At 49.0% G+C, this 27,886-nt stretch overlaps 1 protein-coding gene across 10 annotated transcripts in view; it reads right to left on the minus strand.

Moving 5' to 3' along the window:
• Positions 1-27,886, minus strand: part of PRDM10 (PR/SET domain 10) — a gene marked incomplete at both ends in the record, with an annotated part of 86,953 nt that overhangs the window by 51,317 nt on the left and 7,750 nt on the right. For 5 of the 10 annotated variants that reach the window (XM_080696483.1, XM_080696482.1, XM_080696481.1 and 2 more), the window contains 5 exons: positions 195-398; positions 2,715-2,956; positions 5,383-5,620; positions 25,559-25,618; positions 27,156-27,320. In XM_080696483.1, coding sequence (XP_080552609.1) covers positions 195-398; positions 2,715-2,956; positions 5,383-5,620; positions 25,559-25,618; positions 27,156-27,320 — 909 coding nt within the window. Of the gene's footprint in view, positions 1-194; positions 399-2,714; positions 2,957-5,382; positions 5,621-25,558; positions 25,619-27,155; positions 27,321-27,886 lie in introns of those variants that run through there. The other 5 variants (XM_080696477.1, XM_080696476.1, XM_080696479.1 and 2 more) reach the window with 4 other exon arrangements.

Raw genomic sequence — 27,886 nt, forward strand, 5'->3', positions numbered from 1 at the left:
GGGACTTGAGCATCCATGGATTTTGGTATCTCTGAGGGGCCCTGGAACAAATTCCCCAAGGGAAGGCTCAGTAAGTGAGTAAATTATTAGGGGAAAAAACATTTTTTTAAGAAATGACATTTTAGGGGAAAAATTTTAGGAAAGCTCTAAATATAGTCATTCTCACTAGCAGGCACCGCAGCCCAGCACCGTACCTTCAGCTCCTGCTTGGGCTCCACGTTCTTTATCGTTGTATAGTACACGTGGTGGCCATATTGGTAAGCCACCAGGTTCTGCTCCAGGTGGTTCTGGGCTGGACGTACAAACATCATCCAATTACAAAGAGTCTCATCAGACAGCTCGAACCATAGGTCTTCATGCAAATCCCTGTCTTTTCTGTCCCCTTTATCAAGAGATACCTGCAACCAAAAAGAAGGTAAAGAGCCACACGGAAGAAAAAAATCCAAACAGAACAAACCTTCAATATAATATGCATTCATATATAAAATGTTGTTCCTCAAATGAAACACATTCTGATCCTTTGCTTTTAGCTAGAAAGATCCTAAATTTTAACTTGCCAAATATAAGAAGATAGAATACTTCCTTAAGCCTCATCTATAAGAGAATCACCGGGCAAAATCTAAAAGTTCGCAATCTAATTACATGGCTTTAGTTAATATTTCATAAAAGTAGCACAACCAAAAATGCTATAAACTAGTCATTCAGTTCATTAAAGTTTGCTTCCTTTGGAGCTTCAGCTGCACTCATTTATAATATGCAGCCCATCGGGGTGTGACAGCACATGCTTGTCATCCGGGTACTTGGGAGGCTGACACAGGAGGATCAAAGATTCAAGACCAAAGCCGGGCATGGTGGCGCACACTTGTAATCCCCGCGCATGGGAGGCTGAGACAGGAGGATCGCACAGGTTGGAAGCCAGCCTCAGCTACTTAGTGAGGCTCTCAGCAACTTAGTGAGACCCTGTTTCCAAATAAAATATAAAAATGGGTCTGGGAGTATAGCCTGGAGGTAGAAAGCCTCTGGGTTCCACCCCCAGTGCCACCAAAAAAAAAAAAAAAAAGATTCAAGACCAGCCTTGGTAACTTAATCAAAACTCTTAGCAACATATTGAGACTGTTTCAAAATAAAAAATTAAATAGGACTGAGAGTGTGGTTTAGAGATAGAATGCCCCTGGATTCAATCCCTAACACCAAATATATATCGCTCTTTGCAAAGTGATATTCTTGCTTGGATATCTTGAGCATTCACCAAAGAAAACCTCCACATGACATCAGCTAATTTCTTAGAAAAAAATAAAAAACGCATCACCCTCTCTCCGCTCTTCAGAGGGCAACTCAAAAAGCAAATGACAAAGATAGAAGCAAAAACATCAAATTTGAAGAATAGAAACCAAAATGAATATTCTTCAACAAATAGTAAATGCTCTTTTTTGTTGCTGTTTTGTTTCATTTGCAGTGCTGGGGCTCAAACCCAGGGTCTCATCCATGCTCAGTAAGAGGTCTGCCAGAGTTATATCTCCAGCCCCACTGAATTTTTTTTCCTAAAAAAAATTGGCAAATCTACCTGTTGAAAAATTGAAAAGCAGTTTCTTTGTAAATATTACTGGCACAGAGCAGTAATGATTACATACATCTATATAATTCTCTCTGTAATCCAAAATTATTATATTTTGCGGCACTGGGGATGGAAGCCAGGGGTAGTCTACCTACAGGTTACACCCCAGCCCTATTTTTCATTCTTTATTTTGAAACAGGTTCTCACTGAGTCTCAAAGGGCCTCACTAAGTAGCTGAGGCTATCTGCGAACCACAATCCTTCTGTCTCAGCTTCCCGAATGCTGGGATTACAAGCATGTGCTACCATGTCCAGCTCATAAAGTTAATTTAAAAAAAAAACTATGAACACCTCTATTATGAGCTGCATTTTTGTTTCCCAAAAAAACTTTATGTGGGAGCCCTATAACCTCCAGAACCTCAGCATATAAGCAAATAGCTACATTGCGTGTATGTGTGTGTGCACGCAGTGCACGTGTACGTACCGTACTGGGAGATTGAACCCACAGATGTTTACCTCTGAGTTGCACCCTCAGCCCTATTTTTTATTGTGAAACAGGATCTCACTAACTTGCTGAGGGCCCCACTAAATTGCTATGGCTGGTCTTTGAACCTGTGATCCTCCTGTCTCAGCCTCCCAAGTCCTGGGATTACAGATACATGCCACCATGCCCAGCTGGAGATAGGGCCTTTAACAAGGTAATTAAGGTAAGATGACACCATCAGGGTAGACTCTAATCTAGTATATCTGACCCATAAAACAAAAGGCGATTAGAACAAGCACAGACAAACACACAGGAAAGACCCTGTTGAGAACACAGGGAGAAGATGCCAGTCTGCAAGCCAAGGAAAGAGGCCTCCGAGAAACCGAGCTGCCAGTACCTCCATCTTGGACTTTGTTGAGGCCTCCCATTCCCTGGCATCATTTTATTATGGCAGCCCCAGCATACTACTAGAGCCCCTAAGAAATACACCTCAGAATTATTCATAATACCTTAGGGGCCTGATATTACAATCCCCATTTTATTGGGGAAGGGGAGGACACCAAGTTTCCATCGACGCCCGCTATGAAATGGAAACCAGAGACTCAGGAGAAAAATAAGCAAGTGCCCCTGGAAAACTTGTTACAGAACAAGAGTGAAACAAAAAAGTAGAAATTACCTTTAGATGAATGTAACAGTCTTTGAGCTCCGAGCCCCTGACCAGGGGCCCCTCCACAGGCCCGAACTGGGTGCGCTTGGGAATGCGCCTCTTGGAGAACACCCCTCCAAGGAACCTGTCTATGTAGAGGACCAGGGGCAGGCTCGCCCTCGCCCGGGTGAGCACTGGCCGGTTGGGGATGGGATGCAGGGGGCCGTGCTTGGGGCACACCGAAGAGTGCGCGTTATTACACTCCTCACACCCTACAAAAGAGAGAAGGCCTTGAGGAAACACTGAATTCCTTCACACAACTTGTTCTCAGGTAATACATTTTGACCTGAAAAACCCCCAGATCTGTTTCTGGGCCAAAATTCAATTAATCCTGACAAGGGCACTACCCACTCCATTGTAATGCACTAGCTTCCACAGGCCAATAAAAGTGCTGTACTTTTCCTCTGGAATGGGGCAGAATCCCCTATGCCTGCCAAAGATAATAAACAAGCTGTGACTTATTTCTCTGCTGGATAGAATTCAAATAGTGGCCACTAAATTCATAGCACATCTGAAAAGAAAAAGGAAGAGCTTATTAGGCTAAGTGTTGCAAAATCTGATGAAATACAATGATCTCAATCAAGCTATTAGAAAGAACAAAAGAGCAGAGATGGTGGCTCAGGCCTGTAATCCCAGGACTTGGGCGGCTAAGACAGGAGGATCCCAGGTTTGAGGCCAACCTCAGCAATTTAGAAAGACTCTCAGAAACTTGGTGAGACTCTGTCTCAAATAAAAAATAAAAAAGGCGGGGGGGAGGGGGGCTCCAAGGTAGAATGCCCCTGGGTTCAAGGCAAAGAAAAGGAGGAAGGGAAGGAGGTAGGGAGGAGACAAGAAGATTTTAATCAAGTTCCTTAAAGAGAGTAAGAAAATTATGGGGGCATATCTAGCTCAGAGAATGCCATACAGTTTGGAATTCAGTGCAGACTGTCTGATAATACTAAAACAAACAAATTCAGCATCCCCTCCTTCATTCACTTACACACATAATAGCCCAGTCCTGACAGGACATGCATCTCCAGCTCATTCTAGAACTCAGTTCGCACCAAACTGAGTCCAGCCACACGCCCTCTTTGCCAGTGGCACCCGTGTGTATATTATCTGACACAATGAGATACGCACAGCCACTAATGGAGAGTGACTGTGTATAAATATTTATAAGATAAAGTGGCTTTCTATGCATTTGACTTAGAAGTTGCCTTGAAAACTTAGGAATTAAAAAAAAAAAAACTAAACAAAGAAGTTCTCTGTTGGGTGCAGATTACCTATGGGGGCTGAACACCGGCCCCTGCAGACTGGTTTTACCAGCACCAAACGAAGGCCCGGGAGAATCAGGGCAAGGCCAGAGCTCTGAATAGCCTTGGTCACTGGGATGAATGAGATCAGATCTTTGTCATGTGAGCATAAAGAGCCATGGAAAGAAATCATGCCTTGGTAGTGGAAGCTAAGCCCTGGGCAGGCAGGAGGGACGAGTGGGTGTCATGGCTGACTGAGGCCACCCTTGTGAGGCCAGATCTCTTAAGCTAGACTATAGCATGACCTTGGGTAGGACTCCACCTGCAAAGGCTGTGGATCCTCTCAAGGCATTAGTAGAACACCAGTGCCTGGGAAATAATATCCTTTTTTTTTTTTTTTAAAGTTTTATGATAGCTGGATGTGGTAGTGTACTCCTGTAATCCTAGTACTTGAGAGGCTGAGACAGGAGGATTGCAGGTTTGAGGACAGCCTCCGCAAGTAGTAAGAGTCTCAGCAACCTAGCAAAACTCTCTCTCTCTCTTTCCCTTTCTGGTACTGGGGATTGAACCCAGAGGCATTCTATCTTCAAGCCACACCTCCAGCCCTATTTTATTCTTTTATTTTGAAACAGGGTCTCACTATGTTACAGATGGCCTCCCTAAGTTGCTGAGGCTGGCCTCGAACATGCAATCCTCTTGTCTCAGTCTTTCAAGTACTGGGATTTACAAGCATGTGCCACCATGCTCGGCTGACCCCATTTGAGGTTTTTTGTGTGTGTATTTTTGGGTTTTTTTGGGGGGTTTGGGTTTTTTTTTTTTTTACGGTACTAGGGATAAAGCCTTGGGGCATTCTACCTCTGAGCTACACCCCTAACTCCATTTTTTACTCTTTATTTTTGAAGTAGGGCCTCACTAAGTAGCTGAGGCTATCCATGAACCACAATCCTCCTGTCTCAGCCTCCCAAATGCTGGAATTATAAGCGTGCACCACCACACTCAGCTTGACCCTGTTTTAATACAAAAAATAAATAAATAAAAAAGGGTTGGGGTTTAGCTCAGAGGCAGAATGTTCCATCCTAGTACCAAAAAATACATATAGTTTTATAAAAATGATAAAGGGCAAAACAACCTTGTTAGAACCAAAATGACTCAGTAGTCCAGGATTGGGCAGTTGGTATCTGATAGAGTCAGGCTCAAATACCTGATCCTCACTCACCCGTCAGGCCCTGGAGCAGGCTGCCTAACCTCTTCTGGGCCTTAGCCTCCTCATCAGTTAAATCAGAAAACAAACCATCATGGGGCCTCCCTCCCAGAGCAGCTGGGAGGACACAGGGCATGGGGCACAAGTGTGGGAACCACGTTCACACTCACACACACACTCACGAGAGTCCAGGGCCTGCACTTACACAAGTCGTGGGGGTCGAAGGGCCGGGGTGGGTCTGGCTCCCAGTCATCCAGATCCGTGTCCTCAGCGTCTTCCTCCTCCTCTTCCTCAGTGTCTTCGTCCTCCTCCTCCTCCTCCTCTTCCTCCTCCTCCTCTTTTGCCTCCAGTCTAGCCATTGGGTTCTGCAGAGTTGCTAAAGGGTCGGAACCATCCACACTCTCGATGGAAGGCAGCACCTGGTTATGCAGAGGTAATGAGGCCTGGACGGAAGTTTATGGCAGAAAGTGAGCGGGGCCCTGCCTCTAGGCAGCTGCTACACATGCGCACAGAGGACAGGTGGTGGTGGGATACATTCTTCACACTTGCCCTCTGCTGCGGTCCCTGAAAAATGGTTCCACCTATAAGCTGTGAGGAAGCATCCCACCTCATTTTGGATGCCTGGTGCTCACAGCCTTGAGGGTAGCTGAGAAGGAAGCCTGGGACTCTCTCCCTCGATGCCAGTGGGAGGCTGGAATGCACAAGGCCCTGATCTTTAACAATTCACCCCACCCCTTAGCCCCAGGAAAGCCCAAGCTCCTTTAATAGCTCCCACAAGCCACCTGCACCTGCTCCAGGGTCTTGTGCTTCCTCCCCAGAGACTTCAGTACACCAAGAGCCTTTTTATTGCCTTCCGGGGTCCGTGTACAATTTTCAGCCTTCACATCTGAAGTAAATCTGCGGGGAGGAGGTCCCTCCTGCCCTTTGAGGATGGCCACCACATAGGGGAGAAAATGAATTGGCCTCTCTTCAATCACTTCATTTATTTATTTTCTTAAGACATGAGATATCTTGCTGTGTACTGTGGCACAGGCCTGTAATCCAAGTACCTGAGTGAGGAGACTGAGACAGGAGGCTTACAGGTTTAAGGCCAGCCTCAACCACTTAGTGAGGTCCTCAGCAACGTAGCAAGACCCTGTTTCAAAATAAAAACTTTGTGTTTTTTTAGAAAAGGGCTAGGGGTGTAGCTCAGAGATAGAACCCCCTGGGTTCGAGAGGGGGGAGCGCAAGAGCACACGTACACTCAGCACTCAGGCTGGTCCCAGATTTCTGGGCTCAAGTGATCCTCCTGCCTCAGCCTCTGGAGTAACTGGAACATGTCTTGCCCATTTCACCCTTTTCCCTTTTTTGGGGGGTGGAGATGGAGCTCAAGGCTTCATGCACATCATGTGAGCACTCTACTACTATGCTATATACCTTGCCCCCACTTCGCTTTTATTTTTATTTTTGGTATTTATTTATTTTTGTGTGTGGTACTAGGGATTGAACGCAGAGGCATTCAACCTTCGAGCTACGCACCCAGCCCAATTTTATTTCTTATTTGGAAACAGAGTCTCACTAGGTTGATCAGAGTCTCACTACTTGCTGAGGCTGTCCTTGAATCTGCAGTCCTCCTGCAGCCTCCCAAGTAGCAGGATTACAGGTGTACATCACACGCCCGGCCCTACTTCACTTTTAAATCAAACATGTGGTGCAACACGTGGCGGGCCCAATTCCATGGCTGGCAGCTCTCCTTTCAAACCCTTGAGAGAGCTGAGGGTTTTAGCAGAGAACGAAAGAGGTGCCTATTAGCTTCTTCAGGCCAAAGTGAGTCTCTTGCACATTAAGCCAAGGTTTGGGTGATCTACCCGGTTAGTGCTGTCTTATGAAATACATGGGCAGAAAATAAAAAACATCTTACCAAGTTTTCTGGCCTCTCATGTAAGTGCTGTGGGGTTATATTTCACCCCAGATTCCTTTTACTCAATCTCATCTCTCCTGGCCATTTAGCCCAAAGGTCTTGCTTGAGCCGTGTTCCCTACCTATTCAATAACCAAACAAGTGTCTAAACGCACCTATTCCCCTTCTCTTGTCTTTTCTCCCACTCCTAGAATGCTCTTCCATCACCAGTCTTCTAAATCCTATCATGTTGCAGTTTCCCCAGGAGCCACATCTGCGCCCCAGGCCTTCCTGATCCTCCTGGGCTCTGAACACCTTCAGCACCTGGAGCCAGAGTTGGGCTCGCCAGCAGCCCTCAGCCTCACATCCTCACGGGCAGGCTGGAAGGGCAGTCCTGCCGGCTTCTGCAGCGTCCACACCTCCCCATGCACATGTCCACGCAATGGTCAGGGCCTAGGACTTTCCTCCGAGTCAGATGGAATAAGTCTAATCCTTCCGCCACATGAAATCAAATCCTTGAGGATCAAGAACAACTGACTCATGTGATTATTTCTCACATAACTGAACGTCCAGCTCCCAGATCCTCTGGCCTTCACTCACTCCTCAGTGGATTCCATATTTTCATGAATATACCAACAGACCACCCCAGCATCTAGGTCAGCTGCTGATCTACCACAAACTCAACGTGGACTTGGCAGATAACTCAAAATGCCAAGAACATTTTCTTCCCCATAAAGAGCTACTGAACCATCTTCACTATCCTTAGAACTTAAATAGCTGCTTTTTACTGAAATGGAGGACTTTCGCATTTCTCTCCTGTAAATTTCTTTTTTCTTTTTACTTTTTTTTTCTGTACTGGGGATGGAACCCAGAGGCATTCTACCTCCGAGCTACACCTCCGGCCCTATTATTATTCTTTATTTTGAAACAGGGTCTCACTGAGTTGCAAAGGGCCTCACTAAGTAGCTGAGGCTGCACACGAACCATGATCCTCCCATCTCATCCTCCCGGATGCTGGGATGGCAAGCGTGTGCCACCAAACCTGGCTTGTAAATTTTATTTCATGGCTTTTATCTGTTCTTCTGGTCAGCCAAGATGGAATAGAATCTTGATTCTGACCTCCTATGTGTTAGCCATCCCTCAGAGCCTGGCATCCAATACCAACACCACTGACCTGGTCCATGCGTATGTGTTGTCATGGGAGCCCACCTGCCTCTCCACTGTACTTCAGGGAGGAGACCATGGGCTTTGGAGTCAGATAGACTTACAATAAATCCTAATCCCACTATTAGCAAGTTACTAAACTGCTCAGAGCCTGTTTCTTCATCTGTCCAGTGGACATGTGAATACAGACCATCAGGGTTATTGTAAGGAGCAAATGAAACAATATGGGCATCCAAAAGGACTCTGCTGCTATTCACAGAAACATTCTTTCTCTGTTGTGCACCTAAGTCTAAAACCTTAAATTCTATGAAGAAATCATATTGTATTTACAGAGCCCAGCCTATTTTGGTAATTTAAGACCATTGCCCAACATTTGAAATGTCCGGGGTCCAAAAAGCGCATAAAATCAACTACCTCAAACAGCATGAACATGTGGGGTTTTTTTTTAACTAAAAACATTTTTTATTAAGAGAGGAGGTCTCACCGGCATGGAGGCACACACCTATAATCCCAGCCCAATACTTGGAAAGCTAAAAGAGGAAAACTGCAGGTTTGAGGCCAATATACAGTAACTTAGGTAAATCCTGTTTCAAAATAAAAAGGGCTGGAGGTGTGCTCAGTAGTAGAATACCCCTGGGTTCAAACCCCAGTACCACCTAAAAAGAAAAAAGAAAAAAAATTCTGGGAAATGCTCTGCTTCAGCTTCAATAAAAACAGAACAGAATGCCCACAGAGAATGGGAACTCCCCAAGGAGAAGAGACTGGCAACACAGCCGCGTCGGCCTCCTCGACATGTCCTACAGGGAAGTGTCTTCCGTTCTGCTTACCATCTCAGAGCAGTTTACAATACTGGCCTTTATTCTAAACCATTTAAATTTGATGCCAGGAGTAGTGATGAATGTTATCACACACTGAACAAAACCAAGCATACAAGCACCTCTGTTCCTCATAAATTCTTTATCTCTCTGCAGAGCCAACCTGGAAGAATAAATCCAGCAAGAGTTATTCTAGACAAGCTGTGATAATGTGCTTTTTCCCACAGACACTGTTGGAAGGACTCTGGTGGGCAAGATTGCTGCTGGCTCCCAGCCCCTGCTGGGAAAGCGGACATCAAAGGAGCACCAGCAGCCTTGCCCCGCACTGAAACACTCCCAACAAAACTGTGGCAAAGCCAGGAGTCCCAGTACATGGGAGGCTGAGATCGGAGGGTCACAGGTTTGAGGACAGCCTCAGCAACTGAGTGAAACCCTATTTCAAAATTTCAAAATGAAAAGTAAAAAGGGCCAGGGGTGCAGCTTAGTGGTGGAATGCCCCTGGGTTCAATCCCCAGTACTAAAAAAAAAAAAAAAAAAAAAAACCTTCCACATTATCTTTAAGAATTGATGCTTAAAGCAGAACTGAATATATACCAGAATCACAAAAACTACTGTTGAAAAAAAAAAAAAACAATGATTATTTGTAGGTAAGAGCTGTCTCTAGACAGCACAGACCTAAACACATGGTGAATTTGTTTTACTAATCCTGACATGTCCTGAGTGCCTGAGTGCTAGGCATATATTTAAATTCCTTTGAGGCCAAGTGTTATCACACAGCTCCTAAGTGGCAGAGATGAAATTCAAATTCTACCTCTGACCTGCTTTTTCCACTATTTCACAAAGGTCCCTGTGGAATTCCGTCTATTCAAGGAAGGCAGTAAGAGGACAAAGCCCTTGAATACTCCCTCCTCAGGTGCCACCAGGCAGTGGGCTGGTCAGCAGCCTGTGCCTATTCCACTTAGAAGAAAAGAATAAGAAACGAAACTGTTTACAGTCCTGTACATGGTGTCACGTACAATCAAATACAATAAAAGGAAAAAGAATTTCTTAATCCTACGGTATACTTTCTCCTTCCCACTTCATGCCACTCTGTAATTATTTCTGAAACTACACAATGCATTTCAGGATACAAATGATCTGAGAGGTGGAATAGGAAACGCCACTGCACAGCAGCAAATGCAACAGAATGCTTCTTGGTTCCTACTGAGACCAATTATCAGGGCAGCATATTTTCTTCTCGGTGTGTGGGGAGGCACACATGCTCATTTTCAGAAACAAAGAGGAAAACTGTGCTTCCATGTCTGCAGACCTCTGGTCCCTTCCTTAAGGACAAGAAAATGCACACATGAAAAATGCTTCAAACAGATTTTGCCACCACTAAATATAACCGAGAAATAGAAGCCTTTTAGCTAAGCAACAACAAAAATGCAACCATCGTCTGTGCTAAACCCTCAGCCCAACTTTCTATCCAAAATTTATCCAGGTCATTGAATAACTGGCAAACGTGGAGGTGTGATAGCCGGAAATAAAGGGCATGCTGCTTGAAAGGAAACCGCAATAACAAAGACTGGGGCTGGGGCTGGGGGGTGTCAGTGGTAGAGCGTGTGTGTACCATGTGCAAGACTCTGCATTTAATCTTCAAACATGAAAAAAAGAAAAAAAATAGGAGAGGGGAGGAGAGGGGAAAGGAAAAGGTGCTAAACCAACAGTTACACTGCCTTGCAACACGCAGGGTTCATGGAGCTACCTGAGAACAACTTTCCTTCTATACAAAACAAGACACAAGCAGATTGTTTCTGGAGATTGGAGAAGATGATGGGCCCATTGAGGTGCATATGGCAACAAAAACCTTTAATTAAATCTATGCCTTAATATCAAAATCCTCTGAACAACAAAATACCATTTTGCCTATCAGATTGGCAAAATTTTAAAAGAATGTAAATACCCAGTGTGGCAAGGGTTGTGTAGGAATGGACATTCTCACACATTATTGATGAAAATAAAAATGTTTTCAGTATTTAAAAAGTAATTTAGAAAAGTCTTATCAAAATAGTTTTTCCATCTTTTTTTTTTTGTGTGTGTGGTACTGGGGGTGGAACCCAGAGGCTTTCTACCTCTGGGCTATTCTCTCAGACCTGTTTTATATTTATTTGGAAACAGGGCCTCACCAAGTTGCTGAGAGCCTCACTCAGTAGTTGAGGCTGGCTTCGAACCTGTGTGATCCTCCTGTCTCCGCCTCCCAACTGCAGGAATTACAAGTGTGCGCAGCCACACCCAGCTTAGTTTTTCCATCTTTATTTTAGTTTTTCCACTTAAAAGGACAAACTACAGACCCCTGGAGAAACCAGGCCCAGTAAGACGCTGGGTTCTGGGCAGGGGTCGCGCGCGGCGCACAAAAGCCGGGGCCTGGGTCGCGGGACCCTGGGCCCCCGGCCGAACTGCGCGTAGCACGCCAGACCCCTGGAGAAACCAGGCCCAGTAAGACGCTGGGTTCTGGGCGGGGGTCGCGGGCGGGGCACGCCTAATGGGGCCTGGGTCGCGGGACTCTGGGCCCCGGCCGAACTGCGCATAGCACGCCAGACCCCTGGAGAAACCAGGCCAAGTAAGACGCTGGGTTCTGGGCTGGGGTCGCGGGCTGGGCACGCCAGATGGGGCCCGGGTCGCGGGACTCTGGGCCCCAGACAGAACTGCGAGTAGCACGCCAGATCCTTGGAGAATCCAGGCCCAGTAAGACGCTGGGTTCTGGGCAGGGGTCGCCCGCGGCGCACAAAAGCCGGGGCCTGGGTCGCGGGACTCTGGGTCCCGGCCGAACTGCGAGTAGCACGCCAGACCCCTGGAGAAACCGGGCCCAGAACAGAAAAAGATAAAGAAAAATATCGGAGAGGTGGTAAGAAAGCCATTATGGATGCCAGGACACTGGAGATGCAGACAAAACTTACCTAAATGCACTGGAACTTATGGAAAAATTCGCCGTGAAAGAGGACTGCTATTTCTCTATATTGTTAAGAATCTCAGATATCACATATAAGGAGAGAGTTTAGCGGAGACCAAGGAGAAATGCGGTGTTGAAAGAGTTCTTCGCGATGGTGGTAGAGACTTGTATTCAGGAGAAGCAGAAACCGGATCTTACCAACTTTATTTTTTTGGAGAAATTACACCAAATGTCGAATGCTACCATCACGCATGCTTAGGAACACTGGACAACATTCAGAGTGGAAAAAGAGCCTGGGAAGGATTTGAAACGGTGGAGGCAGTGGCAATGCCAATGGCCAATATTCGGGGGAGGCAGAGATCTGATACATTACAACTGGAACCTTTGAAATACTAACCACAGAGACAGTGATCGGAACCTGCTGAGGGGTTAGGCGGGCGCCGGGGCCAGTGGCCGACATCGGACCTTGCTGTGAGGCAAGGCCACTACTGAGGCCTCCGTGGCCGGGATTGGAACCTGCAGAGGGGTTAGACCGATGCTGGGGCCAGCGAGGCCGGCATTGGAGCCTGCCATGATGCAAGGCTTGTGCTAAGGCCTCCGAGGTCGGGTCCGGAACTTGCTGAGGGGTTAGGCCGGTGCTGGGGTCAGCGAGGCCGGCATCGGAGCCTGCCGTGAGGCAAGGCCGGTACTGGGGCCTCCGAGGCCAGGATAAGAGCTTGCCGAGGGGTTAGGCCGGTGTTGGGGCCAACGAGGCCGGCAGCAGAGCCTGCCGTGAGGCATGACCAGTGCTGGGGCCTCCGAGGCCGGGATCGGAGCATGCCGAGGGGTTAGGCTGGTGCTGGGGCCAGAGAGGCCGGCATCGGAGCCTGCCTTGAGGCAAGGCCGGTACTTGGGCCTCCGAGGCCAGGATAAGAGCCTGCCGAGGGGTTAGGCCGGTGCTGGGGCCTCCGAGGCCAGGATAAGAGCCTGCTGAGGGGTTAGGCCGGTGCTGGGGACAGCGAGGCTGGCATCGGAGCCTGCCTTGAGGCATGACCAGTGCTGGGGCCTCCGAGGCCAGGATCGGAGCCTGCCGAGGGGTTAGGCCAGTGCTGGGGCCAGCGAGGCCGGCATCGGAGCCTGCCTTGAGGCAAGGCCGGTACTGGGGCCTCCGAGACCAAGACAAGAGCCTGCCAAGGGGTTAGGCCGGTGCTGGGGCCAGCGAGGCCGGCATCGGAGCCTGCCTTGAGGCATGACCAGTGCTGGGGCCTCCGAGGACGGGATCGGAGCCTGCCGAGGGGTTAGGCCGCTGCTGGGGCCAGCGAGGCCGGCATCGGAGCCTGCCTTGAGGCAAGGCCGGTACTGGGGTCTCTGAGGCCGGGATCGGAGCCTGCCGAGGGGTTAGGCCGCTGCTGGGGCCAGTGAGGCCGGCATCGGAGCCTGCCGTGAGGCAAGGCCGGTACTGGGGCCTCTGAGGCCAGGATAAGAGCCTGCTGAGGGGTTAGGCCGATGCTGGGGCCAGCGAGGCCGGCATCGGAGCCTGCCTTGAGGCATGACCAGTGCTGGGGCCTCCGAGGCCGGGATCGGAGCCTGCCGAGGGGTTAGGCCGCTGCTGGGGCCAGCGAGGCCGGCATCGGAGCCTGCCGTGAGGCAAGGTCGGTACTGGGGCCTCCGAGGCCAGGATAAGAGCTTGCCGAGGGTTTAGGCCGGTGCTGGGGCCAACGAGGCCGGCAGCGGAGCCTGCCGTGAGGCATGACCAGTGCTGGGGCCTCCGAGGCCAGGATCGGAGCCTGCCGAGGGGTTAGGCCGCTGCTGGGGCCAGCGAGGCCGGCATCGGAGCCTGCCGTGAGGCAAGGCCGGTACTGGGGCCTCCGAGGCCAGGACAAGAGCCTGCCGAGGGGTTAGGCCGGTGCTGGGGCCAACGAGGCCGGCATCGGAGCCTGCCTTGAGGCAAGGCCGGTACTGGGGCCTCTGAGGCCGGGATCGGAGCCTGCCGAGGGGTTAGGCCGCTGCTGGGGCCAGTGAGGCCGGCATCGGAGCCTGCCGTGAGGCAAGGCCGGTACTGGGGCCTCTGAGGCCAGGATAAGAGCCTGCTGAGGGGTTAGGCCGGTGCTGGGGCCAGCGAGGCCGGCATCGGAGCCTGCCCTGAGGCAAGGCCGGTACTGGGGCCTCGAGGCCAGGTTAAGAGCCTGCCGAGGGGTTAGGCCGGTGCTGGGGCCAGCGAGGCCGGTATCGGAGCCTACCGTGAGGCAAGGCCAGTACTGGGGCCTCCGAGGCCAGGATAAGAGCCTGCCAAGGGGTTAGGCCGGTGCTGGGGCCAGCGAGGCCGGCATCGGAGCCTGCCTTGAGGCATGACCAGTGCTGGGGCCTCCGAGGCCGGGATCGGAGCCTGCCGAGGGGTTAGGCCGCTGCTGGGGCCAGCGAGGCCGGCATCGGAGCCTGCCGTGAGGCAAGGCCGGTACTGGGGCCTCCGAGGCCAGGACAAGAGCCTGCCGAGGGGTTAGGCCGGTGCTGGGGCCAACGAGGCCGGCATCGGAGCCTGCCTTGAGGCAAGGCCGGTACTGGGGCCTCTGAGGCCGGGATCGGAGCCTGCCGAGGGGTTAGGCCGCTGCTGGGGCCAGTGAGGCCGGCATCGGAGCCTGCCGTGAGGCAAGGCCGGTACTGGGGCCTCTGAGGCCAGGATAAGAGCCTGCTGAGGGGTTAGGCCAGTGCTGGGGCCAGCGAGGCCGGCATCGGAGCCTGCCTTGAGGCAAGGCCGGTACTGGGGCCTCGAGGCCAGGTTAAGAGCTTGCCGAGGGGTTAGGCCGGTGCTGGGGCCAGCGAGGCCGGCAGCGGAGCCTGCCGTGAGGCATGACCAGTGCTGGGGCCTCCGAGGCCGGGATCGGAGCATGCCGAGGGGTTAGGCCGGTGCTGGGGCCAGCGAGGCCGGCATCGGAGCCTGCCGTGAGGCAAGGCCGGTACTGGGGCCTCCGAGGCCAGGATAAGAGCCTGCCAAGGGGCTAGGCCGGTGCTGGGGCCAGCGAGGCCGGCATCGGAGCCTGCCTTGAGGCATGACCAGTGCTGGGGCCTCCGAGTCCGGGATCGGAGCCTGCCGAGGGGTTAGGCCGCTGCTGGAGCCAGCGAGGCCGGCATCGGAGCCTGCCGTGAGGCAAGGCCGGTACTGGGGCCTCCGAGGCCAGGATGAGAGCTTGCCGAGGGTTTAGGCCGGTGCTGGGGCCAACGAGGCCGGCAGCGGAGCCTGCCGTGAGGCATGACCAGTGCTGGGGCCTCTGAGGCCGGGATCGGAGCATGCCGAGGGGTTAGGCCGGTGCTGGGGCCAGCGAGGCCGGCATCGGAGCCTGCCGAGGGGTTAGGCCGGTACTGGGGCCAGCGAGGCCGGCATCGGAGCCTGCCGTGAGGCAAGGCCGGTACTGGGGCCTCTGAGGCCAGGATAAGAGCCTGCTGAGGGGTTAGGCCGGTGCTGGGGCCAGCGAGGCCGGCATCGGAGCCTGCCCTGAGGCAAGGCCGGTACTGGGGCCTCGAGGCCAGGTTAAGAGCCTGCCGAGGGGTTAGGCCGGTGCTGGGGCCAGCGAGGCCGGTATCGGAGCCTACCGTGAGGCAAGGCCAGTACTGGGGCCTCCGAGGCCAGGATAAGAGCCTGCCAAGGGGTTAGGCCGGTGCTGGGGCCAGCGAGGCCGGCATCGGAGCCTGCCTTGAGGCATGACCAGTGCTGGGGCCTCCGAGGCCGGGATCGGAGCCTGCCGAGGGGTTAGGCCGCTGCTGGGGCCAGCGAGGCCGGCATCGGAGCCTGCCGTGAGGCAAGGCCGGTACTGGGGCCTCCGAGGCCAGGACAAGAGCCTGCCGAGGGGTTAGGCCGGTGCTGGGGCCAACGAGGCCGGCATCGGAGCCTGCCTTGAGGCAAGGCCGGTACTGGGGCCTCTGAGGCCGGGATCGGAGCCTGCCGAGGGGTTAGGCCGCTGCTGGGGCCAGTGAGGCCGGCATCGGAGCCTGCCGTGAGGCAAGGCCGGTACTGGGGCCTCTGAGGCCAGGATAAGAGCCTGCTGAGGGGTTAGGCCAGTGCTGGGGCCAGCGAGGCCGGCATCGGAGCCTGCCTTGAGGCAAGGCCGGTACTGGGGCCTCGAGGCCAGGTTAAGAGCTTGCCGAGGGGTTAGGCCGGTGCTGGGGCCAGCGAGGCCGGCAGCGGAGCCTGCCGTGAGGCATGACCAGTGCTGGGGCCTCCGAGGCCGGGATCGGAGCATGCCGAGGGGTTAGGCCGGTGCTGGGGCCAGCGAGGCCGGCATCGGAGCCTGCCGTGAGGCAAGGCCGGTACTGGGGCCTCCGAGGCCAGGATAAGAGCCTGCCAAGGGGCTAGGCCGGTGCTGGGGCCAGCGAGGCCGGCATCGGAGCCTGCCTTGAGGCATGACCAGTGCTGGGGCCTCCGAGTCCGGGATCGGAGCCTGCCGAGGGGTTAGGCCGCTGCTGGAGCCAGCGAGGCCGGCATCGGAGCCTGCCGTGAGGCAAGGCCGGTACTGGGGCCTCCGAGGCCAGGATAAGAGCTTGCCGAGGGTTTAGGCCGGTGCTGGGGCCAACGAGGCCGGCAGCGGAGCCTGCCGTGAGGCATGACCAGTGCTGGGGCCTCTGAGGCCGGGATCGGAGCATGCCGAGGGGTTAGGCCGGTGCTGGGGCCAGCGAGGCCGGCATCGGAGCCTGCCGTGAGGCAAGGCCGGTACTGGGGCCAGCGAGGCCGGCATCGGAGCCTGCCGTGAGGCAAGGCCGGTACTGGGACCTCCAAGGCCAGGATAAGAGCCTGCCGAGGGGTTAGGCCAGTGCTGGGGCCAGTGAGGCCGGCATCGGAGCCTGCCTTGAGACAAGGTCGGTACTGGGGCCTCTAGGCCAGGATAAGAGCCTGCCGAGGGGTTAGGCCGGTGCTGGGGCCAGCGAGGCCGGCATCGGAGCCTGCCTTGAGGCAAGGCCGGTACTGGGGCCTCGAGGCCAGGTTAAGAGCCTGCCGAGGGGTTAGGCCGGTGCTGGGGCCAGCGAGGCCGGCATCGGAGCCTACCGTGAGGCAAGGCCGGTACTGGGGCCTCCGAGGCCAGGATAAGAGCTTGCCGAGAGGTTAGGCCGGTGCTGGGGCCAACGAGGCCGGCAGCGGAGCCTGCCGTGAGGCATGACCAGTGCTGGGGTCTCCGAGGCCAGGATCGGAGCATGCCGAGGGGTTAGGCCGGTGCTGGGGCCAGCGAGGCCAGCATCGGAGCCTGCCGTGAGGCAAGGCCGGTACTGGGGCCTTCGAGGCCAGGATAAGAGCCTGCCGAGGGGTTAGGCCGGTGCTGGGGCCAGCGAGGCCGGCATCGGAGCCTGCCGTGAGGCAAGGCCGGTACTGGGGCCTCCGAGGCCAGGATAAGAGCCTGCCAAGGGGTTAGGCCGGTGCTGGGGCCAGCGAGGCCGGCATCGGAGCCTGCCTTGAGGCATGACCAGTGCTGGGGCCTCCGAGGCCGGGATCGGAGCCTGCCGAGGGGTTAGGCCGCTGCTGGGGCCAGCGAGGCCGGCATTGGAGCCTGCCGTGAGGCAAGGCCGGTACTGGGGCCTCCGAGGCCAGGATAAGAGCCTGCCGAGGGGTTAGGCCAGTGCTGGGGCCAGTGAGGCCGGCATCGGAGCCTGCCTTGAGGCAAGGTCGGTACTGGGGCCTCTGAGGCCAGGATAAGAGCCTGCTGAGGGGTTAGGCCGGTGCTGGGGCCAGCGAGGCCAGCATCGGAGCCTGCCTTGAGGCAAGGCCGGTACTGGGGCCTCGAGGCCAGGATAAGAGCCTGCCGAGGGGTTAGGCCGGTGCTGGGGCCAGCGAGGCCGGCATCGGAGCCTGCCTTGAGGCAAGGCCGGTACTGGGGCCTCCGAGGCCAGGATAAGAGCTTGCCGAGTGGTTAGGCCGGTGCTGGGGCCAACGAGGCCGGCAGCGGAGCCTGCCGTGAGGCATGACCAGTGCTGGGGCCTCCGAGGCCGGAATCGGAGCATGCCGAGGGGTTAGGCCGGTGCTGGGGCCAGCGAGGCCAGCATCGGAGCCTGCCGTGAGGCAAGGCCGGTACTGGGGCCTTCGAGGCCTGGACAAGAGCCTGCCGAGGGGTTAGGCCGGTGCTGGGGCCAGCGAGGCCGGCATCGGAGCCTGCCGCGAGGCAAGGCCGGTACTGGGGCCTCTGAGGCCAGGATAAAAGCCTGTCAAGGGGTTAGGCCGGTGCTGGGGCCAGTGAGGCCGGCATCGGAGCCTGCCGTGAGGCATTACCAGTGTTGGGGCCTCCGAGGCCGGGATTGGAATCCTGCCAAGGGGGTAGACCGGTGCAGGGGCCAATGGCCAGCATCGGAGCCTGGCGTGAGGCAAGTTCACTCCTGCAGCCTCCAAGGTTGGGACCAAAACCAGCTTAGGGGTTTGACCGGTTCAGGGGCCAGCGAGACCAGAACTGGGTCCTCCCATGAGGCAAGGCCGCTGCGTGAGCCAGCGAGGTCTGGTTCAATCCACTGAGTAGCCAGGCCACTACTGGGACCATCAAGAGTGGGATTGGTACTTGCAACGCAGCATGCACAGAGAAATATCGCAGAAAATATAAATCAGACGCTTCTCTTAATCAGCAATAACTAGGAGGAAAAGGGCAACAGGAAGAGGTTGAGCTATAGAAAGGGCCCTATAGTGAAGCAACTAATGTGACCAATCAGAGGGTATGTAATACTGGAGGACGGAGCCTCTTTAAAATGCAGGAGGTACATAAACAAATGTATCAAAGTAAATCACCAAAGAAGTGTGGGATGGAGGGAGGGGGAGGGAATGGGACGGGGGCTGGAGGAGGGCTAATTGGATGATGTGTGCTTGTATATCCTCTCAAGTCTTGTACTCCAATGTGATTGATATATGACTACAATGCACCAATTTAAAAAATAAACTAATTAAAAAATTAAAAAAATAAAAAAAAAAGGACAAACTACAAACATACATCAACTAGAGAATAGTGTAATAAACCTCACAAACTTGCCATTCAGCTTCAACAGTTATCAACTAGAGCCCATCTTATTGCAGCTACTCTCCCACCCTTTTTCCTCCCTCACCAGACTATTTTGAAGCAAGACATAGATGTTATACATTTTCATCTGTAAATTTTTCAATGCCTATTTCTAAAGGAAAATTACTTTTCTATTTTATTTTATTTATTTATTATTTATTTATTTATTTATTGCAGTACTGGGGAGGGAACCCAAGGGCATTCTACCTCCGAGCTACACTCCCAGCCCTATTTTTTATTCTTTTTTTTTTGGGGGGGAGGTGGTACTAGGGGTGGAACCAGTCTTTCTACTTCCGGGCTATACTCCCAGACCCATTTTATATTTTATTTGGAAACAGGGTCTCACTAAGTTGCTGAGAGCCTCACTAAGTGGCTGAGGCTGGCTTCGAACCCGTGCGATCCTCCTGTCTCAGCCTCCCAAGAGTGGGGATTACAAGCGTGCGCCACCACGCCCGGCTCAACTTTTCTATTTTATATATTACTATACCTAAAAAGCCAAATCATTCCTTATTATTATCAAATATCTAATATTACTATTTCCCCAATTATTTCATAATTTGTGTGTATGTGTGGTAAATGGGGTTTGAATACAGGAGCATTCTATCTCCAAGCTCCACCTCCATTTAAAACAGGGTCTGGCTAGATTGCTGAGGGCCCCACTAAGTTGCTGATGCTGACTTGAACCTGTGACCCTCCTGTCAGCCGCCCAAGCACAGGATTATAGGTGTGCACCATCATGCTCAGCTCATAAATGTTTTTACTTTCAATGTATCTGAATCAATCTCTAAAGACCAAAGACCACATATTGCATCTAACTGAGAGATCTTGAAGCCTCTCTCAGACATGTTCTTTTTCTTTTTTCTTTTTCTTTTTTTTTTTTTTTTTTTTTTTTTGTAATTCTGGAGATTGAACCCGGGGGTGCTCTACCACTGAGCTATATCCTCAGCCCTTTTTATTTATTTTTTTATTTTGGGATAGGGCCTCACAAAGTTCTTCAGCTAGCCTTGCTTTGCAATCCTCTTGCCTCAGCCTCCATAGTCACTGAGATTACAGACATGGACCACTGTGCCTGGCCACTGAAATCTCTTAATCTATTAGCTCCCGTTCCTCTTTTTTTCCCTTGTGATTTATTTGGTGTAGGGGGAGAATCAAAGGCTGAGGGTGTACCTCGGTATTGGAGCACTTATTTGGCATGCATAAAGCTTTAGGCTCTCTCCCCGGCACCAAAAAGAAAAGAAAAGAAACCAAGGCCATTGTCCTAGAGTTTCTTATAAACTAGATTTGCCGATTGCATTCCTGTGTCTTTGTAACTTGTTCCATCTGTCTACCATGCCTCCTATAACCTGAATCTAGGGGCTCATTCAAATTCAGGTTTGATTTGCCGGGATGAGTATTAGACACATGGTATGATGGTACAGGAAGTACACAACACCAAGAGGCATATAATGCATGGTTGTTTGTCTTTTAGTGATAACTGGGAGAGGTCAGAGGGAGAAGTTGCTATCAAGCTTATCTATCCATTACAAAGTTCTTCATCAGCCTTTTCCTGGTAGTGTCAGACTGCTCTTGATAATCATTGTCTACATCCATTACTTCTTTAGAAGATACAAATGGTGCTGTATTTATTAGTTGAAATGCTTCTATAAAGAAGCGTCTGCCAGGCTTGTTGATGCAGGTCTGTATTTTGGGAGGGTGAGACGGGAAGACTGCAAGTTCCAACTACTCCAGTCTCAGTAACTTAGCAAGACCCTGTTTCAAAATTAAAAAAAAAAAAAACAAAAAACTGGGGGTGTAGCTCAGAGGTAAATGCCTCTAGGTTCAATCCCTATTATCTCCCCCCCCCCAAAAAAAAAGGAAAGAAACATCCTTCATCAAGGACAGTACCTTCAAGGAGAGAGGCTGGACTCTTTTCCCTTCATTTACCAGTTTTTAGAATAATGTGGTGGTCCCCAACATCCTCAAAAAGTGACCAATGAGTTTTTTCTTTCAGTATCATAATGAATGTGTGGACCTTGAATCAATTTAAGTAGTTTAATCTGCCGTAGCTATTATCTTCTTTTTTGTGTGGTGGCACTGGAAATTGAACCCAGGGGCATTTTATCTCCAAGAGATATACCACCAACCCTATTTTATTTAGAAACAGGATCCCACTAGGTTAATGAGAGTTTCATCCCTAAAAACTAAAATCCTCCTGTCTCAGCCTCTCAAGTACTGAGATTATAAGCATGCGTCAGCATGCCTGGCTGCTATCATCCTTTTTGACAGGTCAAACTCTCCTACTTGGGCCTCCTCAAGCTATTATCTTGAGTTCCTCCCATAGGACAGGGAAGTCTGTGACAACTCCCTTGCATTCTGTGAAGGCAAGAGGCCTCAAGTTCACCCTGTACATCCCCTGCCCTGGTGCCAGATTCAGCCATTTCTCCAGGGAGCCCTGATTCCCTCTTACTGGAGAACTGTACTTAGAGATCACTTCCTGGCGTGGGAGGAATGCTCTGGACTGATCACTGTGTCTAGCCCTCTTTAGTGACCAGAACTAAAAAATAAAAAAAATCTTGGATTTTGTTTGTTTGTCTGTTTTGCAGTGCTAGGGATCAAACCCAGAGCCTCACCTATGCTAGGCAAGTGCTACACTACTGAGCTACGCCCCCAGCCCTGAACACATGTTTAAAAGAAACTGTATCTTGAGTTCATCATACTGATATCCTGGTTCAAATTTAGTATTCTGGGGTTTCGTTTGATGTGTATAGCAGTATCTTTTTGTACTTTTACACACAGAAAAACTTGGTTCTTTTTTCTTTTTCTTTCAGTGTTGTGGATCAGACCCAAGGCCTCCCACATACTAGGCAAGCATTCTACGGAGCTAAATTTCTCAGCTCAAACTTGTTTCTTTGTTTGTGGTACTAGGGATTGAACCCAGGGGTATTCTATCTCTGAGCTATGCCCCTCGCCCTTTTTTGTGTGTGCATATGTGGTACTAGGGATTGAACCAGGGGCATTCTACCGCCGAGCTATACCCCCAGCCCTATTTTTTATTCTTTATTTTGAAACAGAGTCTCACTAAGTTGTGGAGGGTCTCACTATATAGCTGAAGCTGGCTGTGAACCCGCAATTTTCCTGCCCCCCAAGTACTGATATTACAAGCATGACCCACCACACCCGGCTATTTTCAATTTTTTTTTTTTCAGGTCTGGGGATGGAATCCAGAGGCATTTGATCTCCGAGCTACACCCCCTGCCCTATTTTTTATTCTTTATTTTTAAACAGGGTCTCACTGAGTTGCAGAGGGCCTCACCAAGTAGCTGAGGCTGTCCGCGAACCGTGATCCTCCAGTCTCACCCTCCCAAATGCTGGTAATACAAGCATGGGCCACCATGCCCGGCTCTATTTTCAATTTTGAAACAGGGTCTTGTTAAGTTGCTGAGGCTGGCTTCAAACCTGCAATCCTCCTGTCTCCACCTCCGAAGCACTGGGACACAGGTGTGTGCCACCATGCCCAGCTCAAATTTGGTTCTTAAATGTAAATACCTTTTGTTTCTATAATTTCTTCTTGGAAAGTATGTCCTAAGGAAATAATATGATATCCAGGGCTGTTATTTATAGTACATAAAAAAGAAAGAACCTGTAATTGATAGAGAATATATATAATAATCATCCTATAATAATCTATTACTTGTTTGATGGAATCAATAAATATTTGCAGAGGAGGCTGAGACAGGAGGATCACAGATTCAGCCTCAGCAACTTAGCAAGGTCCTCAGAGACCCTGTTTCAAAAAAAAAAAAAAAATAGGGCAGAGGTAAAATACTCCTGGATTCAATCCCCAGAACCCCATAAATAAATAAATAAATAAATAAATAAATAAATAGTTACAGAACTATTTATTTTGGGAGGGGTCAAAATATACCATTCATTATAAAAAATGATAGCCAGGAACAGTGGTATACTACTATAATCTAAGTACTTAGGAGACTGAGATAGGAGGATCAAAGGTTTGACGCCAGATGCAGTAACTCAGCAAGACCCTGTTTCAAAATAAAAAATAAATTTAGGGTTGGGGGTGTAGCTCAGAGGCAGAACACCCCTGTGTTTAATCCCCAGTTCCTCAACAGCAAAAATAAAATAATAATTCTCATTCAAGCTCGCAGATCCCACACACAACAGTTAACCATTGGTTGGGAATGACTTTAATCCTAACTTATATAACAAACACTCCTTAAAACCTCTCTACTCTTCACAAATTATACTGACACAACTACTATGTTGTTTGTTTGTTTGTTTGTTTGTTTTGTGGTACTGGGGATTGAACCCAGAGGCATTCTACCTCTGAGCTATATCCCAGCCCTTTTATACTTTTTATTTTGAAACAAGGTCTCACTATGTTGCTGAGACCCTCACTATAAATTGCTAAGGCTGTCCTTGAACCTGTGATCCTCCTGTCTCAGCCTCTCAAATACTGGGTTTATGGGTAGGCACCACCACACCTGGCTTCAAATTTTAAAAAAGAAGCATATAAATCAACTACTAAAACATTTTTCAAAAGCAGAAAGTGAGGCAGGCATGGTGGTGCATGCTTGTAATACCAGTAGTTGGGAGGCTGAGACAGGAGAATTGTATGTTCCTGGCCAGCCATAGCTAATTAGAGAGGCCCTCTACAATTTAGTGAGACCCTGTTTCAAAATAAAGAATAAAAGACAGAGCTGAGGGTATACTTCGGAGGTAGAATGCCCCTGTGCTCAATCCTCAGTTCTGCAAAGAATAAAAATTTTTAAAAGAGCAGAAACTGCTTACCAAGGAGAATTTAATTATTAATTGTCCATGAGATCAGCTGTACACATAAATTAAAGTCATAGTAGCTAACACAAAAATAAATCTACTTGAATTCACATCCCCTTTAGGTAAGACAGACAATGTCAATTTCTACATCCTCTTGGTCACTTGCATACATGAGTGGAAAGTAAGAAATAAATCCCATAGAATTAAACAGGATATGTGAGAAACAGGGGTAGAGGAAGGGTAAAGAGAAAGAAATGTCTTTAAAAAAAAATCAGGCCGGACATCATAGTGTACGCTTGTAATCCCAGTACTTGGGAGACTGAGACAAGAGGATCACAGGTTCTTGGCCAGCCTCAGTTAATATTTAGTGAGGCCCTCTGCAACTTAGTGAGATCCTGTTTCAAAATAATAACTAAAAAAGTAGGGTTGGGGGTGTAGCTCAGAGGTAGAATGCCCCTGGGTTCCATCCCCAATACTGGAAAAAAAAAAGAGAGAGAGAGAAAGGAAAAGAAAATCAGGAAGAACCTCAGATTTTATTCTGGCTCAGTTCAAAAATGAGTTCAGAATGAGGAAAGCTGCTACCAAATTTATATATAACGAAAACAGAGTTTTTCCCTCCAATTATTTAAAAATAGAACAAGTACAAAAATGATGTTTAAAACCAAAAAAAGAAAAAAGATTTGTTTTAAAAAACTCATGATTACCAGAGTTCGATGGTACATACCTATAATCCCAACTACTAGTAAAGCTGAGGCACAAGGATTACAAATTCAAAGCCAGCCTGGGCAATTTAGTGAGATCTTGTCTCAAAATAAAAAAGAACTGGAGCCAGGTACAACAGCTCATGCCTATAATCCCAATACTTGGGAGGTTTAGACAGAAAGATTGAGGGCTGGAGGCCAGCCTCAGGAACTTGGCAACACCCTATTTCAAAACAAAAAAAGAAAAAGGACTGGGAGTGTAGCTAAGAGGTAGAAGTCACTGGGTTCAATCCCCAGTAACAACGACAAAAAAAAAGTAGGGGTGAGCAGGGCGTGGTGGCGCATGCTTGTAATCCCCGCGCTTGGGAGGCTGAGACAGGAGGATTGCACAGGTTCGAAGCCAGCCTCAGCTACTTAGTGAGGCTCTCAGCAACTTAGTGAGACCCTGTTTCCAAATAAAATATAAAAAATAGGGATGGGAGTGTAGCCCAGAGGTAGAAAAGCCTCTGGGTTTCACTCCCAGTACCACAAAAAAAAAAAAAAAAAGGAGGGGTGCGGATGTAGCTCACTGGTAAAGCACTTCCCAGCATGTGCTAAGCCTGGAGTTGGACTGGGAAAACAAATAAACAAACAAAAAGCAACAACAAAAAACAAACCCTCATGATTATCCTTTAGAATATGAACCAATATTCTGTTTATATATATATATATATATATCCCCCCAAGCAATCCTCCTGCCTCTGACTCTTCAGTAATATAGTCTTATTTTTTTTTCCCCCAGTGCTGGGAATTGAACCTAGGGTCTCAGGCATGCTAGTCAAACACTTTACTACTGAGCTACACCCTCAGCATTTTAGACTTATTTTTTAAACTTTCCTTACAAGTCATTTTTATTACCAAGTTATTTCAATATAATTCCAAGTTTACTACCAATATATAATGGTTGGAAATATTAGTATTATTTTATGAATTGCTTTGTTTCCATGAAAGACACTGAAGAATGTTCTAAATAAATAGAGGAAGACATTCAGAGCACAAAGGGTAGAGGAACATTCCAGGGAACTGAGTCATTATCAATATTATCCCCAAATTTAAAAAAAAAGGCAAAAAGGCAATTCATTACCTGCTGAGCTGTAGCATCCTGTTGGACATAAGCTACCTGGCCTGGGTCTGTAAACAGAGTCTAGACAAAAAAAAAAATACATATATATCAATAGATCTTTATAGACAAATCGCCTACACAGGAAAAAATTATCCTACTGCTAAGCACCAATGCTTGGAAAAATTATCTCTCATTATAGCTAGTAATCCTCCATTAATAAAGAAGATAAAGACAGCAATCTTACATCTGGCTAAAGCCTTTCATTCAGATGGCTCCAAAGAGATTGTATAAGCGAACTATCCCAAATGGCTAACACATTTCACTACTTTACTCTTCAGGAAAGCCTTTCTTGAGGTTAAATGTCACAGTTAATCATACAGGCATGTCATAAAAACATACAAGACATGCCATGAACAACAGTACATACACCCACAGGTAACACCACTCACAGAGCTGACCTGTGACCCAATGAAAGCAGGTGGATAAATGAAGAATGGTATGAACATAACATTTACAATTATTTCAAATAGACATGTTTAACATCAGAAGAAAAGTAGAGGAAACCTAAATTGAACTTAATATCCCATAGCTCTTTTTTGGATAATGCCAGTAAAGTCACAATGAAAGTTTATAAAATCCTAATCACTGCAAACACACAATAAGTGGGGTCATAATGCAGCCAAGTAAGTAGGAAGGGACGTCTTCAAGACTACTATAGCCAAGGCACCATCTCTGACCCAGAAAAAATGTTCTTTCTTCTAAAACTGTTTTTTTCAGCATACTAATATGAAATATTTATCAAAAATAGAATTTTTTAAAAAGGAAAGCAGCTCCTTCTTTAACAAAGTGTACTGCAACTGCTGAATAAAATCAGAATTGTCAGTTGCCAACTCTGTAAAGCAGTAGGATGAGTGTTACTTTGGAACAATAAAGCTAAATGATGGAAAGATTTTTATTAGTAAAGAATGAACTTTAAAATTTGTCCTTTTCAAAAATTTTAATATGTTCTTTTCTATGACGTACCTTTTTAGATAAGTTAGGTAGCATCAACAAATGTCTTTCTTTTTTTTTTTTTTTTTTTTTTGGTAGTACTGGGGATGGAACCCAGGGGCCTTCTACCTCAGGTATAAACTCCCAGACCTATTTTATATTTTATTTTGGAAACAGGATCTCTTAAACCAGCAGCAGAGGCTAGCTTTTAACCAGCATGATCCTCCTGTCTCAGCTTCCCAAGCGCGGGGATTACAAGTGTGTGCCACCATGCCTTTGCTTGAACATTTAACTGAAAGAATCTACATGTTTTCACTGAGACATCTTTGACCGAACTATACAGATCTGACTGCCTGGTTCTTGACACTAAGGAAAAGTAACAAATTCATAATCTACTCAGTAGTCACTGGAGAGAAGAGCTGAGACAAGGCTAATTCTCTAACTCCTTATTACATTTAATTTAAATAAACAAAGGACCTCTTTCTCTGCCAAGTTGGTTGCAAGCTCCCTGAGAACACAAGTCTTATCTAAATGTTTTCTGCATCACAAGGACCTAGTGCAGTGACTAGCATAGAGTAATTGCTGAATTAATTACTTAATAAACAAAAATAAATAATCCTTCACATGCCTGTGCAGCTTCCACAGGATGGATGTACACCAGCGTGTGCTCCGGACCATCCACGGAAGTGTAAGAGGCACCATCTGCTGTGTACACCACTTGCTGGGGTGGGCGGACCTGGTCATCAGTGTAGACGATTTGCGCCACAGTTCCAGCCTCCGGAACAAAGTGTACCTGGGGCAAAAAGCAGGCAGGTTTGTAGGACTCTCCTTTTAAGAAAAAGTGAATCTCACAAAGACACACAACCAACCAAGCATTCCCAAATATCCCCAAGGAAAGAAGCGTAAGGATCGAAGCACCTCCATCAATGCTGAATGAGAGACTGGGAGACAAGGTACAGGGACCCTGTCACAGATTTACTGCTTAACATCAGGCAACTGACTGCAATTCCTTTGCCTCAAATGTCCAAAGCAAATAACTCCTTTGGAGTCATGAGGGTGTTGGTTAATTGATCCTGGAAAAGTGACTCTACATTCCTGCTTCAAAACACAATCGAAATACAAATTTTTCTGTGATGGAGAAAAAAATAATGTCAAAACTCAAAAGCCAGTTGCTCTCAAAACATAATAAAAGTTTTAGTTTAAAACAAATGGTTCCTTTCAGCAGACGTTAAAATTAGGTCACTTTCTTTTCCCACATGTTCTTTCATACTCAAAGGATATGATGGAAACATATCAAGAAATGTCAGGAATCAATGAATGAACAACAGAACCATCCCCTGCCAGCAAAGTAAAGACATA

This window comes from Muscardinus avellanarius (genome assembly GCF_963383645.1).
Source record: "Muscardinus avellanarius genome assembly, chromosome: 1".
Lineage (NCBI taxonomy): Eukaryota > Metazoa > Chordata > Mammalia > Rodentia > Gliridae > Muscardinus > Muscardinus avellanarius.